This window comes from Dendropsophus ebraccatus, chromosome 9 (assembly GCF_027789765.1).
Source record: "Dendropsophus ebraccatus isolate aDenEbr1 chromosome 9, aDenEbr1.pat, whole genome shotgun sequence".
Lineage (NCBI taxonomy): Eukaryota > Metazoa > Chordata > Amphibia > Anura > Hylidae > Dendropsophus > Dendropsophus ebraccatus.
In genome coordinates, this window is record NC_091462.1 from 89643949 (window position 1) to 89661911 (window position 17963).

Below are 17963 nucleotides of genomic sequence, written 5' to 3' on the forward strand. Positions count from 1 at the left end.
AACTAATGGGTGGGGCAGGGAATAATATGAAGTTTCAGAAAAAATGAATAACCGGCAGATGCCCTAGCTGCTGGATAGGCCAATAATATTAGCGGGGACCCTACACCCAGCAGCCCTGCCGATCATCTGTTTGAAGAGGCCATGGCGCTCATGTGAGAAGTGGAGCCTCTCCAATGTTCATTGATACTTGTCCTTACCCTAATTGTACTTTTAATAGCAGAGGTTCAAGTATCTGCAGCACTTTCCTATTCATCTGGAAGGTAGAATGCTGCAGTTCCTTGCAAGGTTGCTACTAATATTATGATACGTGGAAGAACAGGGCTGTAAAACTGTGAAGAGGCTGCAGGGAAAGGTGTTAAGCCATCAATATCAGATTATCTAGCTGGAAAAAGTTTGATAACCCATTAAAATTACAGTAAAAATATTCCTAATAAAACTTATTAAAAAAATTATCTACTATACTATATCTAGTAAAAAAAACAAAAAAAAAAACAAACCTACAGTATTCAGCCTTGACTACTACATGGTCATAAAATGCCAAGACTTCATATTCCCTAGAGTCCCATGACTATCTATGGTTTCTGTCCTAGTGTGGCCCTCTCCTTTGATTCCTGAAAGGGATATATCAGAAGGGAACTTTGTACATGACACTTTTATCGTAGACCTGGAGACAATTCTCGTGATGAATAACTTCAAGTTAAAGTGTATTTTATAGCATTGTAAATAACTTACCAAGTCACATATCTCGAATACCATGAGGTAGGGCAAAGTCTCCAGACAGTGGCCAACACACTGCACAATATTTGGATGATGTAGGTAGCTTGAAAAGAGAGAGGGGGAAAAAAAAAAAAAGTGATAAAAATGTTCCCTACAGCAAAATAGAGACACAGTATAGATTAAGTATGTTCAATAAGAAATATTCTTATTGAACATAGAAACTGGCAGTGACTATCAGGTCATGTTCACATTTTACTTTATGCCAAATGACCCAATGTATGCTAAAGGTTTTTTAAGAACTTATGGCCAACATTTGTGACTGTGTGGTTATATAAAGAGTAACTTTATGGTCATAGCATATGTAGACATTTTTCTAGTGAATTCAGTGAAGAAAAAGTTAAACAGTGTGAACACAGCAACTTTGTAAGAGACTCGTGTTATTCTAAAGATATTAATAAGCAGATGAGTGAACCCCCAGGTGTAACTTACCTATACGGCTCTCCATTTCTGATGAAGTGATCTTGCTCCTTCGGACTTGCACTTGCTCTCAGCTCTTTTACAATCACTCTGGCTACACTGTTGTCTCTGAAGATCTCACCCAACAGAACCTGAAGAGAACAGTGAGGTTTAGCTCAAGATATACATTGCCGAACAACACAAAGAGCTGAATTTCCTAGCAAACAGGGTCAGGCATAACAGAAGGCATAGAAGTGACATCCGGCTCAACTCTAAGCATTACAGACAGACTTTGATCTATACCAGTGTTCCTCGACTCCAGTCCTCATGGCCCACCAACAGGTCATGTTGTGACGATATCCCATACAAAGAACATCTGTGATAATACCTGATGCACTGAATAGAACTATAATCACCTGTGAAACACTAAGGAAATCCTCAAAAGAGGACCTGTTGGCGGGCTGTGAGGACTTGGTGACAAAAACTAATCTATACACTGATTTTAATCTTTGAGTAAAATTCCCTCTGGAGCCACTTTAGGATTAAAGGGGTTTTTAGATCTCAAACTGATGCCATATTACAATGATATGCTATCACTTCATGATCAGTGGAGATCTGATTTCGGAGATCCCTGCAAATCACAATGAGGAGAGTGCAGTATCCATGGGGAGATACTGAGTACCACTAGGGCTGCATCCCCTAAATCTACACAACTAATGGGGGGACCCAGAGGCACGACCCTCTCCTATCATAGTAATAGCATGTCTTATATGCCATTATTTCACATCACATGAGAACACTTTAAAGGGAACTGATAGATCAGCCTTTATTTTACTTATGTTAGTTACAGAATGTTCAGTGTCCCTTCAGTGTCCCCCTGCCATCATCCTCTCCAGCAGCCACAGCCCGCACAGCTCTGGGAGTCGGGTCGTGACATCACCATGTTATCCAGGAAGTGAAGCCTTGATGTAGTAGTAAGTGCAGGAAAAAAAAAGAACTTTATAAGCATTTCCCGTAATAATTGTATATTGGGGATTTGTATAACTTTTAAGGGGCAATAAAATACTTTAGGGTATAAACCCACACACCGTATAAGCAGCGTATTTACTGCTGCGATACGCAGCAAACACGCAGCAAAAACGCAGCAGATTATATCTAAATAACTGAACACAGCATCAAATCTGTACCAACAAATCTGCTGCGTATTTGCTGCGTATTTGTTGCGTATCTGCTGTGTATACGGTGTGTGGGTTTGTACCCTTAATAAGAATGTTCGCTGGACTTCTCCATTAATCTGCTGATTGCTCTAATTGTAACAATTTTAAAGGGGAACTATTTGTAACTATCATCATCATAAGTAGAGTAAGGGCTGGCCCATGCAGTAGCCTATATTCTTTAAATAGACCAAGTAAAGACCGTCATAAAAGGGGCACGTAGTCTGCTATAGGGCGTGCAGGAAACAAGGTAATTTTACATTCTGTGGCCGCTACAAGATAGTAATAATCTCTTTTATTCTTGCACATCCGGAGAACAAAGAACTGCTACTTCATAGTGATGACTGAACCCCCTCCTCCATATTACTTCATCCTATGTAACTATTGTAAATGGTAGGAAATCTCCTTCAAGGTGGTACTATGTAATTTGCACTCGTTTATGGAAAAGGATACAAGACGAGGCATGTCCATACAATGATACATAACAGAAGGTCATATAAAACATCTGCTTTCTTACATACTTCTCCAGCTGTGCAGCAGGACATTACAGAGGAGGTTACACAGATCTCACAATGTCACTCTTATATTATCCAGTCTAACAATTCATTACAATATAAATCTTACCTTGCCAAATGAGCCATTACCGATCTCCTGGATGTAGCTCAGGCTGTGGCGTGCAAGCTGGAACTTAGATGCATCTAGAGGAATAGAAAGTGGAAAGACCCTTAGATACATACATAAGAAACGATAGGATTGAATCAGTGTCTCTGTAGAAGCGAATACAATGTGCTGCATCTAATTACATCTGCATTTAAAATGTTGCTAGTGGTGTGGGAGAGTAATGGCATGAAGAAAATGTGGGGTATGCGGCACAGGACACAAAAGGACCCATTGAGAAAGACTGGATTGACTTGCAAAAAAGAAGTGGTTGGTGTTGCTTTGACCGTATCTTTTAGACGCAATAAAAAATATGTAGAAACAAATTGTTTCACCTATATGTAGCGCCGCTCTTATTCCCAGGCTGCGCCTATAGCAACTCAACCAAAATGTGATGGGGGGCAAGGTGAAATGCAGACAACACATGCACAAATGGGGGGGTTCCTATTCTCATACAAGTCTAAGAACAAAACCTACAGGATTTACCTTGCGTTAGGATGGTTCACATTGCAATTGTTTCCCATACAGAAAAAGGACAGTCAATCCTGTGACAGTGCCAGATGCCTAGCATGGACACAAACAGCATCTTCTGGACCCCACTGACTTTTTTTTTTTACAGATCTATGGAGGCTCCAAACAATTCCAACATAGAAGTGAACTAAGCATATGCTGTGTGAGGGTACTATTACACTAAGCAATTTTTTGACAAATTATCTCAAACGACCGCTATGGCGAACAATCTGAAATCGTTCGCCCAATTACACGGAATGATGATTACTTGTAATCATTCTTGCAGTCGTCTTGTCGCCGCTACTGCGAACGTCATCTTATTCCATGTAAAGTAATATTTTCTCATGTTGCGTCTGATCTTTCTCCCAACTAACCTCTAACCTCACACAGCAATGCAATGTGGGTGAAACAGACAACATCACTTGGAGAGCAGCAAGGACCAAGACCCACATCTTAAAGGGGAAACAAATCTGTTAGGTGAGAGGAAGTACAGGGCAGCCGTTTAGGCGGGAAATACATAAATCAAAACATTTTTACCCAGAAAGCCCCTTTAAGTTGGCGGTCAGTGAATGAGCACAGAGGCCAGGCCTGGAGACATAGATGCTTCTGTATCCAGTCTAAGCTAAATGTACCAGCAGCTGCACAAACGTCTCCTATAGATCTATTCCAATGTATCAGTCTGGAGCCGTAGCTGCTGTCATCTTCACAATCCGGACTAATCAGATAATGGTGTTTTTTCCACCTAAATGTGATTTCTTTGAGCTTTCTGCAAGATCCACAAAACCTCCTTCTTTACTATTTTTAAATGCTTTCTCCCCTTCAGACTGACAAGAAGACCACCCTTCTGACCCTTGTCCTGCTACTATATATTGTATTGACCACAGATGACCTTCTGTGTTTCATCACCTATAAACGGTTCGGAGTTTGCCACCTAAAACAGATCTCCTGTGGCCATTATTACCACACCACTTTTATCCTCCAGTTTCAGGATGACATAACTTGTCACCATCTACAACAATCTCTGCTGTGTGAGACCTTTAATAGCTGCTCTACTGCTTTAACCCTTAGAGGACGGGGCCAATTTCAATTTTTGCGTTTTCATTTTTCCCTCCTTGTGCTTAAAAGGCCATAACACTTGCATTTTTTCACCTAGAAACCCACATGAGCCCTTATTTTTGTGCCACTAATTGTACTTTGCAATAACAGGCTGAATTTTTTCATAAAGTACACTGCAAAACCAGAAAAAAATTCAAAGTGTGGTGAAGTTGAAAAAAAAATAAAAAGCATTTCTTTTACTTTTTTTTTTTTATTTTTACGCAGTTCGCCCTGGGGTAAAACTGACTTGTTATATATGTTCCTCAAGCTAGGGCTGGGCGATTAATCGAATTAATTCGATTAATCGTCCAGAACATTGAAATCGATTTGATTTTTTGTGAAAATCGTAAATTCGATTTTCACAAAAAATCATTTCGGGCTGCTGTGCCAGAGAAGAGCTGAGAGGAAGGTGGGTTGCGGTGCGGGCCGGCGGGAGAGCCGTAGAGGGGCGGTGTGGGTGAGCGGGGAGAAGATGCTGGGTGGCCAGGCTGGAGAGGGGCGGTGCGGTGCGGGCCGGCGGGAGAGCCGTAGAGGGGCGGTGTGGGTGAGTGGGGAGAAGATGCTGGGTGGCCAGGCTTTAGAGGGGCGGTGCCGGCGGCCTCCAGCCACTGACAGCGCCGTCGCTGACCTGCCCCCGCCCCCTCCACTGAGCGTCCCGCTCTCTTCCCGGCCAGACATGGAGGTCCCGGGTCTGTGGAGGAGGCGGCCGCAGGGCTTACAGTAGGTGGTGATCGCAGCGCTGCAGGTCCTGGAGCTATACAGCGGGATGGGGGGGCTCAGTGCAGATCCCCATTCCCGCTGTATAGCTCCGTGACCCACAGCGCCGCGATCACCACCTACTGTAGTCCCTGCGGCCTCCTCCTCCACAGACCCGGGACCTCCATGTCTGGCCGGGAGGAGAGCATGTGTGCGGAGGTGAGAGGAGGAGGAGAAGGAGATGTATGTGCCCTCCTGCTCCAATCATCCCCAGCTGCACCAGTCACCCCTCAGTGTCCCCCCAATCACCTCAGTGTCCCCCAGTCCCCAAATGCCCTCAGTGTCCCCTCCCAGTCCCCTCAGTCCCCAAATGCCCTCAGTGTCCCCTCCCAGTCCCCTCAGTGTCCCCCCAGTCCCCAAATCCCCTCAGTGTCCCCCCCAATCCCCTGAGTGTCCCCCAAGTTCCCCCATCCCCTTCAGTGTCCCCCCAGTCCCCTTCAGTGTCCCCCCCAATCCCCTTCAGTGTCCCCCCCCAGTCCCCTTCAGTGTCCCCTCCCAGTCCCCTCAGTGTCCCCCAAGTTCCCCAATCCCCTTCAGTGTCCCCCCAGTGTCCCCCCCAATCCCCTTCAGTGTCCCCCCCCAGTCCCCTTCAGTGTCCCCCCCCAGTCCCCTTCAGTGTCCCCCCCCAGTCCCCTTCAGTGTCCCCCCCCAGTCCCCTTCAGTGTCCCCCCCCAGTCCCCTTCAGTGTCCCCCCCCAGTCCCCTTCAGTGTCCCCCCCCAGTCCCCTTCAGTGTCCCCCCCCAGTCCCCTTCAGTGTCCCCCCCCAGTCCCCTTCAGTGTCCCCCCCCAGTCCCCTTCAGTGTCCCCCCCCAGTCCCCTTCAGTGTCCCCCCCCAGTCCCCTTCAGTGTCCCCCCCCAGTCTCCTTCAGTGTCCCCCCCAGTCTCCTTCAGTGTCCCCCCCAGTCTCCTTCAGTGTCCCCCCCCAGTCTCCTTCAGTGTCCCCCCCCCAGTCCCCTTCAGTGTCCCCCCCCAGTCCCCTTCAGTGTCCCCCCCAGTCCCCTTCAGCGTCCCCCCCAGTCCCCTTCAGTGTCCCCCCCCAGTCCCCTTCAGTGTCCCCCCCAGTCCCCTTCAGTGTCCCCCCCCAGTGCCCTTCAGTGTCCCCCCCCAGTCCCCTTCAGTGTCCCCCCCCAGTCCCCTTCAGTGTCCCCCAGTGTCACCCCATTCCCCCTCAGTCTCCCCAGTCACCCCTCATCTATACCTCCACTACTACACCCCTTATCCACTTGACCTCCACTACTACACCCTACGTAGATGAAGGCACAAACATGATTTCCTATACTATATGGGGGCTCTGTTACACTGGAAAGCAATACAGTTGTATTAAAATAGTATCTGATGCTGCAGGGAGAAAATGTTCTGTTTATTTAGCAAAAAAAAAAAAAAAAAAAGAGATTTAAATCGAGAATCGTCCCAAAAAATTTTTAAATCGAGATTTTATTTTTTGCCCATATCGCCCAGCCCTACCTCAAGCCATTATGATTACAACAATATATAACATGTATAACTTTCATTGTATCTGAGGGCCTGTAAAAAATTCAAACCATTGTTAACAAATATATGTTCCTAAAAATCGCTCCATTCCCAGGCTTATAGCGCTTTTATCCTTTGGTCTATGGGGCTGTGTGAGGTGTCAGTTTTTGTGCCATGATGTGATCTTTCTATCGTTACCTTGATTGCCCATATGCGACTTTTCGATCGCTTTTTATTACAATATTTCTGGATTTGATGGCACTTTGGGATTTTTTTGCGCTTACGCCATTTACCGTGCAAGATCGGAAATGTGATTAATTAATAGTTTGGGCGATTACGCACACGGCGATACCAAACATGTTTATTTATTTATTTATAAGCATGGGAAAAGGGGGGTGATTTAAACTTTTATTAGGGGAGGGGGCTTTTTATTAATAACACTTTTATTTGTACTTTTACACTTAAACTAGAAGCCCCCCTGGGGGACTTCTAGTATAAGTGCACTGATCTCTCATACAGATCTATGCTGCATAGATATTCAGCATAGATCGATGAGATCCGGCTGCTGCAGCCGGAAGCAATTGAGTGCCGAGCCAGGATCAGCGCTATTATGGCGCTGACCCCGGACGGGGTAAGATGTGTGAACCGCTCCTCCGGGACGTTGTCCTCCCCACTAGACACCAGGAAACGGCTGCATCAAGTAATCGGATGCAGCTGTCAACTTTCACAGCTGCATCCGATTACTGTATTAGCAGGCACGGCAATCGGAACGTGCCCACTGATAGCAGCGGTCCCGGGCTATGAGCGGCACACAGGACCGCGGCGATTCAGAGCAAGGCTCCGCCTAGGGGGTTAAACATTTTGGTTCACTTTTTGGGAGCCTACACTTGTACATAGGGAAGGAAAAAATTACATATAGTAGTATCTGTTGTTGGATAAAAGTAGGAGATTCTTTGAGGTAGAGATTTTAGATTCCCACTTTAGATGTGCCAGTTGGAAAGAACAGATGTTTTCTGATGCCGTGTTCTGCTTGGTCATGGGCCTTATTCTTCTAATGGACTCTTTGGTCAATTGTGATCTGCCCAGCACTGGCCAAATGCCTAACATCAAAGTAATCTTAACCTTCTGTCCATGACTGCCTGATAATTAAATAAGGAAAACTATTCAATGGGATCAACAACAAAAGGAAAATCGAATCAAAAGTCAAAAGGATATTTTTTTTCCCCTCTCTTTTGAAAAAAAAGCAAGACCCCATGATTTCTGACCAGGAAATTGGTTTGATTTAAAAAATAAATAAATGTTTTTAATTCTGAAAAACCTCCAAATCATTTGTCTATGAAAAATGTGTCACTGTCATTTACATTTCTATTACAGAAATCAATAGTACAAACGATTTTAAGAAACTCTGTAATAGGTTTTATTAGGTAAAAAAGCCTCTTTCTGTACTCAAAAAGCAATCTCCCAGCCTCCCCCCCTCACTTCTTATCTGTTCATTACCAGACAAAGCAGTCTTCATTACAGAGGAGCTAAGTGAAGACGGGTTTGCTGAATCCATATAAAACGCAGGATTCACAGGTCAGTGCTTATCTGGAAGCTTGGTGAGACAAGATCGCAGGACGTTATGATTTGTAGAGCTGCCTTTTCTCCTCTCCGTGAGCATAATGGACACAGAAATCCTGCTTCTTCTGAAGTCAGGGGGAGGTAAGAAAACACTTTTTTTCAGTACAGAAGGAAACTCTTTGGCTTAATAAAACCATTGCAAAGTTACTGTACTATTGATACTTAATAATTTCTGAAAAATTACCTTTAAGGGTGCCTACACACACACACACACGATCCAGTGTCAGTGCATCCCTATGAGAAGACATACTCGCAGCGGGAATTGACATCCCGCTGCGAGTATGTAAGTTAACTTCCCGGCAGCTGGAGCATACATCACCTCCTCCCAGCTCTGGCTTGCTTCTGAAGTTCTCTGCAGGACGTCCTGCTCAGCCAACAAGTGGCTGTGGCAGAGCAGCGCACTGATTGGCTGAGTGGGATTAGCAGACGCTGGTAACCCCAGAAGCAGGACGGAGCAGGGAGGAGATGTATGCTCCGGCCGGTGGGGGTTAAACTTACATACTCGTAGCGGGATGTCAATTCCCGCTGCGAGTATGTATTCTCATAGGGATGCACGCACACTGGATCCACAGCGGACTTCGCTGTGAATCCGCTGCAGATCCGGTGTGCGTGTGAAGGCAGTTAAGCTTTAAGTAAAGGAACATGACTAATTAGGAAGATGGCAAGCCGGTAAAATCATATGGCCATTGGTGACACATTTTGCCTGCATGCAGCCAACTGCTTATGTGTCTAAAACCTTAGCCCTTCTATTGAATATAGAACCACATATATACCAGATTTATAGCATATAGAATTGCTCTAGATGTTGAGTATAGGGGGAAAAAAATGCACTCAATAGTGATGTTCAGCGTCTCCCTGAGCGGATATAATCCAGCTCTGTAAAAGAGATTCTCAGTACCAAGTCAGCAAGGAGGGGATAGGATTAGATTTGACAAATGTCATACTTCATAAAGGAAACCTTCACTTCCTTAGGATGAGCAAGTAAAACTAATGCAGGCTGAGAAATTAAACTGGGTCATCCGTACTCCCATGCAAACAGAATCTTATGACTAACTCTTATTAACCTTTATCATCCTGCTTCAATGGACACGACATTGAAAGACTTTAGATATTGTGGCATTGATTAAACAGCAACCCAGGAATTAGCTGCTGCCCTGTAGATCTGTCTGCAAACACTGGCCTTTGTTTTGCTGGTTGATGGAATATTGTGTTCCTGAGCCGCACAAGCTGTATAAAACAGCCCACTCTGCTATTTTCAGAATCCCAGCCACCTCCAGCCTCTGCAAACAGGCTGACTGAGGCTGAGGAAGGGGGGCTAGTTCCCTAGAAAGGTGTGGGAGCTGCATATATCAGACATTTCTAGCATTAACTGTGGCTATACCACTTAAGAAATGTCAGCCAGACGCTGTGAAAAAAAATGAATGCAGAGCTGACACTGCAGATAAAACTGCAATACCCCAATCCATAATGAAAATGAAGCAAAATACACTACAGGGGACTGCAGATACAGCGGTACCTTCACACTCAAACTGCTCCAAGGTCAAACAATTTGGAGTTTTCCAACTTGCTTGACACCTAACCATGAGTGTGCTCTATAGGAGGCTGTGCACTACAAAGAACAATCATAGTGGGTATAACTCCATCCATGTACAGTACATCTCTTCTTCACCCCCCCCCCCCCATACTTTAAAATGCATCATTACTCCCTCATGCATGCTTTATGGTGCATCTCATCTTCAGCCTCTATCCCACCTCTACCCAGGGCACTGTGCACAGCACTCAACCAGCTTTCCAGAACAGGCTGTCGGCTACAGACGTACCAATGTACATAGATTCTTTTTAACTTTATTCTGCATAAAGATCTACTATCACAATATTTTCAGCCCATGTGGCTGTAGAGATGTGGCTAAAGAGATGGTGGATGAACCACTTACTAACCTTGAGGAGTCTGCAGCTGTGTTGGAACAGACAAAGAGATGGTCGGGACTGTTAAGGTGAAGACATCTGCAGGGGATTGGTTGGTTGGCGTGTCTTCAGCTGGAGGGGTAAAGTCAATTTCATCATCAAAATGGTCTTCAAACTCCTAAAAGGAAAATAGAGCATTGTTAAGTGAATACGGCAAAACAACTAACCCTGCTGGAAGGCAAGAACATGGATTATCAGGCACATTACTGGATGGAAATAAAGTGTAAACCAAAAAAAGTGTAAGATTTCATAGTATAAAGAAACAGACCCCCCCCCCCCACCTCCTCCTCTAAAGGCCAAGCTTACACCATATATTTCTGCCATAAAGTTGTTGCACGGTTTGCAAAAAAAAAAAACAAAAAAAAAAACCCTGAAAAACACATGCATTTATGTGTATGTCACACATTGAAAGCAAATGGTAAAGGAAACATAAAAAGATTGTTGGCAGAAAAAGACCACTAGTCTGCCCTTTTAGTATTACCCTTCTTAAAATAGATATGTTTAACCCAGGCATGTTTACATTCTGGTAATGTAGATTTAGCAACCACATCTGCTGGAAGCTTGCTCCAGGCATCTACTACTCTTTCAGTAATGTAATTTTTTCTCATGTTGCTTCTAATCTTTCCCCCAACTAACCTCTCTCTCATTGTGTCCTCTTGACCGTCCGGGCAGCCCATAGGATACAGCAGCATCTGCTGCCGATGCTCCTATTCAACGGAGCGACGGCAGCAGATCGTTGCTGTATCAGTCGCTTGTTTTTCAACATGTTGAAAAACAAGCGACTGCAACTATCAGCCGACATCGTTCGTTGCACTCTATTCCACGGGATGATTATCGTTCGTAGCGGCCGAATACAAACGACATTCATTCCGTGGAAAAGGGCCTTAAGCGTGTCAGTGATTTCAGACAGACATACCAGGAACAGTGTCTTAACCAATGACTCAAACATTTAACTACCACCAACAGTGAGGTGGATGGGGATCAGTGGATTTGTCACAGGTATAATGTAATAAGCACCCTAGTGGGTCTAGTTTAATGTCCTTGTGTAAGAACCTATTAATGAATTCACCCACTTCTATCCAAACAAAAGTAATTAATGGGCAGGTCCATACGACACAAAACAAGTCTGCCTAAGGGTATGTTCACACTATGGAACACGTGCGGAAGTTTCAAGAGGAGTCTCCGCTAGATGTTTCGCCTGTCCCATTGACTCGGCGGATTGAGCTTGAGAATATCATTGAGACGATGGGACAGGTGAAACTTCAAGCTGGGTATGCCGTAGTGTGAACATACCCTTAGGGAGCTTGCATTTGGGGCAGTGGTGAAGATAATGTGCCGGGGTCTCCTCGTAAGTGAAATTAAAGGCACAAATGGCTTTGTGGATAAGTCAGAGATGCATCCACCTCTCGTTGAAAATTGCCTCTTGTTCTTGAGCTCAGTTTTTTTTCTAAAAATGTATCCAATGTTAAAAAAACCAAGGCCACATCACAACGCTTGTCTTTAGTTCAGGTATAGTTTGCAATTGAGCTCCATTCACTTCAATGGAAATGCAAAACCCCACCCAAACGGTTGTGCTGTCTCTGGAAGATAGGAGTTATAATTATCTAATAGTGGATAACACCTATAAAAAGATGTACTCCAGCCAAGCTTACTTTGTGTTTAGCTCTGCCGCCGGAAGTGTGACGTCACATCATGGATGGGTTCAGGCCTCCCCATTCTGTGATGTCAGCTGTATTGAGCGTCTCTTGCTCCAGGCTGTGCCGTCCTCCACTGCAGAGACAACGATTGTGTGCCGTAGTGTGGTGATAAGTGATGGTACAGCCGACAGAGGAGAGTTGTAATCCTTCTGCTCTGTCGGCTGTACTTTTGCTTGTCACGAGACTACGGCACACAACAGCTGTGTCTGAAGAGGAGGGCGGCACAGCCTGAAGCCAGAGACGCCCACTACAGCCAACATCATCGCACAGATTGGCAGCACTGAAACGCAGCTGTGCCATGTCGTCATACTTTCAGCGGCAGAGCTAAACACAAAGTAAACTTGGCTAAAGTACCCCTTTAAATTTCCTGGATGAGCATTTTGATTTTTGCAAAAGACGTATACCACTGAAAGATACCTCAAGCCAGTGAGTACAGCTGCAGAATAAAACTTTATTTAAATTTAATTCATATTAAAAAGGTCTGTGAACCCATCAATGCATTTCAGAAGCCCCATGTTCCCTCAGTCATGGCGAAACACTACAAAAACTGTAAAACACTGCATAATATGTAATATACCTACCATTCACAGGCAATCTGTCAGCTCATTTTCGCCTATAAAATTAAAGGCAATGTTGGGTAGCGTGTATGTTACACATACCCAGGTTGCAGTAGATCATCAAATGCTGTAAGTGTCCAGGAGACATGGCCGAGCCACTCAAGTGTTGCAGCGTCACTAACCTATTCACTCCCCAAACACTCACTTACTAGCCTCATGGAGGTTTTGCTTTCTGCTTTAAGCACCATGCAAGTCTCTAAATCCCACTAAAGCCTTTGCCGACAGCGAGGACAATAACAGGATGCGCAATGCAGCCACTGGATTTAGAGACTGGATGGAAGCAGAGCCCAAAACGTCAATCAAGTTGGATTGGAAAGGGTGGTGGAGTGAAGTTGTCAGCAATGTAGTGGAACTTGATTTTATGATTTTATAAGGCAGCTGATGTGTGAAAAAAACATCTGCAAAACATCTACCCAACACTGCTTACAGCACAGACATATCCAAAAGAACCACCCGTGGAGCCTCATTAATGGGGTCTAGAAACAGGACTAGCCAGATATCCCTCCGGGAAGGAGCCGTCCAAGAGGTGGTTTCTGTAGAGAAACCAGCGAATTAAGTGGCCCTATAAGTCAATGTAATGACAAGGGAAAAACCAAGGCCAGGTAAGCATCCACAGACAGCTGTTTCGGGGTGTTGCCCCTCAGTGTGCAGCAGGATTCTGGCTAGGTGGGAACAATGCCTAGTAGAGCCATAAGAGAAACAGATCACTGATCTCAGGGAGACCAGCCAAACGATAACACTGCCGGCTACTAGTTAAAGTGCTCAATGCAGTGAAGTCCTAGGTGCATTGCCCCCTGGGAAACATGAATATGCAAAAGAACAACCTGTGGAGCCTCATTTAAAAATCTTGAAACACAGGACTACCCAGATATCCCTCCGGAAAGGACCCAGCCAAGGGGTAGCTCCTGTAGGGAAACCCCCTAAACCATCATATTGCTCTCACCTAGCCAGAATCCTGTGGCTGGTCTCCCCGAGGTTAGCGATCTGTTTCTCTTATGGCTCTGCTAGGCATTGCTCCCATCTAGCGAGAATGCTGCTCCACACTGATGAGGGAAAACCCCCCGAAACAGCTGTATGTGGATGGATACCTGGCCTTGGTTTTTTCCTTGTCATTACAATGACTTATAGGGCCACTTAATATGGTGGTTTTCCTACAAGAGCTACCCCTTGGCTGGGTCCTTCCGGGAGGGATATCTGGCTAGGAGGGATATCTGGTTAGTCCTGTGTTTCGAGACTCTTAAATGAGGCTCCATGGGCTCTTCTTTTGCATATTCATGTTTCCCAGGGAGCAATGCACCTAGGATTTCACTGCATTGAGCACTATAACCAGCAGCCAGCAGTGTTATCTTTGGCTGGTCTCCCTGAGATCAGTGATCTGTTTCTCTCACAGCACTGACAGACTCCCTTTAAAGGGGTTGTCCGGCGATAAAAAATTATTCACAGAATAACACACATTACAAAGTTATACAACTTTGTAATGTATGTTATGTCTGTGAATGGCCCCCTTCCCCGTGTTTCCCCCCACCCACGCTAGACCCGGAAGTGTGGTGCATTATACTCACCACATCTCGTGTCGTCCACGGTCTCCGATCCTCAGCAGTGACGTCTTCTTCGGGAGGCCGGCGGATCTTCCCGAGTGCCGGCCGCCCTCTGCAGCGTCATCCGAAGCTCAGCCGCGATTGGCTGAGCATAACTGTGCTCAGCCAATCGCGGCTGAGCTTCGGATGACGCAGCAGAGGGCGGCCGGCACTCGGGAAGATCCGCCGGCCTCCCGAAGAAGACGTCACTGCTGAGGATCGGAGACCGTGGTCGGCACGTGACAGGTAATGTATAGTGCACCACACTTCCGGGTACACGGGTGGGGGTGGTGGGACACGGGGAAGGGGGCCATTCACAGACATAACATACAATACAACTTTGTAATGTGTGTTATTCTGTGAATAATTTTTTATCGCCGGACAACCCCTTTAAACTCCAATACTAATGCCATGGTGCTGTTGCTTCAATCACACACTGAAACATAACTGTGGTAGCTGGTCACTGGCTGGTCTGATGACATCAGAATGTGCTACATGTCCTTGTTATGGTGAGGAACTATTGTCCAAGTACAATTAAAGAATTAAGAGGAATCCATTTTCTCATCCTAAAACATCCACCTAACAGCTGACGGACACAGGGGACTATCCTGAACCCAAACCCGAAATGTTTTACAAACCCTTATCCTCATGTGGCAGAAACTTCCTACACAGAAATCAGAGCACCAGGCAAAATCTGCAGTCAGTCCACAGCAAGACCCTTGGACAGAAGTTTTCTTCACCATGTTATACCCCAAGGCTCTTCATAGCCAAGTGTTTCTCTGACACATTTCAAGAATGTCAAGGTAAGAATTGTGACAAGCAAGAACACAAGTGATTCAGTGATTCTGAGATTTTAGAGCCTCGAGACTCATCCGCTCTAATCTACCTTGCACTTAAAAACACAATTATAGATGTAGGATGTTAAAAGTGAACATTACAGAGACAATAGAGAGTACCATACACAATCTCCAACAATGGACCAAGTGTGCTGCAATGTGCATTAAATGCTACCATATGAGCCCCGCATCAAGATTCCATCTGCAAACTGTGTAGAGCGGATGTGGGCATCCCTCCGATCAGGGATTCTAAACTGTGCATAGCTCAGCAGCCTATTTTGGCCGAAAAACCTCTAAAGGGATACATACGAACATGCCAATAGGCACCTGTACCGGCGGAGCAGCACATTTCAGCATCAATCATCTTATTTCTCTCTGTGGAGCATTTTTCCAGTAGTTTGATCTGAAGATTATATGCAAATTACTGCTCAACGTTCGGGGAGCTTTCCTCAACACCTCAGTGCACCACCTCACCCACCGCCTCCTATGTCCTCTCCTACTAATGTATACATGAATGCTGAGGAATGCCCCCAGTGCACAAAATAGGGTAATTAGCATATTATCTTTGGAACAAACATATGAACCTTCTTATACTTTAGAAGTAAAATTTTATTATTTTATATAATTTTTTTGTTTTAAAACAAGGGCTGCACAGACATTTCTAACTATGTAGCTTGTCGAGCCATCTAATAGGCCCGGTAAGCGAGTGACAATTTAGCAGATCTGCGATTGCTTACGTTCATTGTTTTTCTTTTTTTAGATCTGTGCTAATATTTGTTAATATCAAATATCCACCATGCATTATAATTCCCGTTCATAAATATGAGGGGATGTTCCATGGAGCAGAATGGTCAGCCATTGAAAACTGGTTTGTGTTATATCAAGGATTTGTGTATGTGCAATTAAGTAATAAAGCTCAGTGACCGTCCTTTAAGGGCAGTGATTGAATTATTTAGGCCTGGGGTTGTAGGTTGGCAGACCCCTTTACGCGGTTACCTTTGTATGCAATGCTCCAAGCCATCACACAGCTACTCCCCCCGCCTAGCTTCATTCGTCACTAACCTCCTTGGAAGCAGCGCTGGGTCCCGGATGGCGCCGCCCCGTTCTTCCGTCCCGCTTCCTGGTCTGAGCTGCGGCTTGAGACATGACGTCTCAACCCCATTACGACCGCTAAATGGCTGAGCTGCCTTGAGACGTCACGTCTCAAGCTGCAGCTCAGACCAGAAGTGGCAGCGGGACAGGAGAACGGGGTGGATCGATCTGGGACCCGGCGCTGGAACTGGGGAGGTAAGTGACTGGCGGCCTCTATTTCTACCCCTTCCCCGGCCATACCTTAAAATAACCCCAGCCCGGAGTACCTCTTTAAGGCGCCCATAGACTTTGTTTAATAAAATTTACATCCTGTAATGTCTACGGAGAGCTGCCAAAACTGCATCCAAACTCTGTTCCAAAGGAAAGACAGTTAATGGGACAGGCTTAAATTATGGTTGCATCTATTACATCCACTGAAATAAATAAACCTAAAAGATGCCTGGGAGCCAATTATTCCCCCAGAGCCCACATAGGGACAACGTTACAGATGAGTGAACCGGGTTCAGGTTCTGGTCCATCCAAACCAGATCGTTCGGCATTTGATTAGCGGCGGCTGCTGAACTTGTATAAAGCTCTAAGGTTGTCTGGAAAACATGGATACAGCCAATGACTATATCCATGTTTTCCACATAGCCTTAGGGCTTTATCCAAGTTCAGCAGCCGCGGCTAATTAAATGCCGAAAGTTCGGGTTCAGATGGACTAGAGCATGTTCGAGGTTCGCTCATCTCTAGACAACATCACAATCTGGTAAGCACATCACTAAAAATATGCACTGTGTGGCGGGAGAGGCAGTGTCAGACAGAGGGTAAGCCCATTAAAAGCCAAACTAAAGAGGTGGCTATGGGTTTTGTGCAATGTTACATGGATTAAAGGGAACGTATCGCCTACATTTTTTTTCTACTGATCAGAGCCAGGTATGTAAACATGATCCATTGTCTAATCTTTTTTTATTTCCTCGTTGCAATTTTGACTTTTTATTTTTCTTGTACATTATTATGGGGGCAGCCATCTTGCCTGAACTGTTTTAACACGATTTAGAGATACGCTTTACAGCACGCCCCATGGACCACAGAACACAATAGATATGACCTGTCCCATTCAGATGAATGAGAGAAGATTCTGGATGTGATAGGTGACCTTTATTGAGGCCATACTGTACAATCAGAGGACAAGTGGTGCTGTTTCTGGAAGAAAGCAGCTGCAATTTTTTTAGTCCTGGATAGCCCGTTTGATGGGATTATCCAGAATTAGAAAACCATGGCGGCCTTCTTCCACAAACCACCACACCTGTCCTCAGATTGTTTGTGGTATTACGACTCCATCCACTTTAACAGAGCTGAAAACCAGTATCCTGATCTAAGGAAATTGTGGAAACATTAAGCACAGCGCTTCTCAATTCCAGTCCTCAGGCCTCACTAACAGGTCATGTTTTGACGATTTCCTTAGTATTTCACAGGTGATATAAGGGATGAGTGAACCTGCCGAGGTTCGGGTTCGTATGAACCTGAACTCTCGGCTTCTGATTCACGCTGTCTGCCCGCTCCGTGGAGAGGGTGGATAAAGCCTGACCACTGCCTGGAAAACTGGGATACAGCCTATAGCTATAGGCATACGAACCACCTCATCTCTACTTACAGCTTCATATTCACTGCTGTTTGTCACACAGAGCTGTGTGAGAGTATA

General features: G+C 45.2%; 1 protein-coding gene across 1 annotated transcript in view; it reads right to left on the reverse strand.

Moving 5' to 3' along the window:
- LMTK2 (lemur tyrosine kinase 2) overlaps positions 1-17963 on the reverse strand; it is a 78554-nt gene that overhangs the window by 35289 nt on the left and 25302 nt on the right. Inside the window, exons 3-6 of the mRNA XM_069983817.1 lie at positions 10434-10578; positions 3012-3085; positions 1207-1325; positions 733-820 (exon numbers count right to left, since the gene is read on the reverse strand). Coding sequence (XP_069839918.1) covers positions 733-820; positions 1207-1325; positions 3012-3085; positions 10434-10578 — 426 coding nt within the window. The remainder of the gene's footprint in view (positions 1-732; positions 821-1206; positions 1326-3011; positions 3086-10433; positions 10579-17963) is intronic.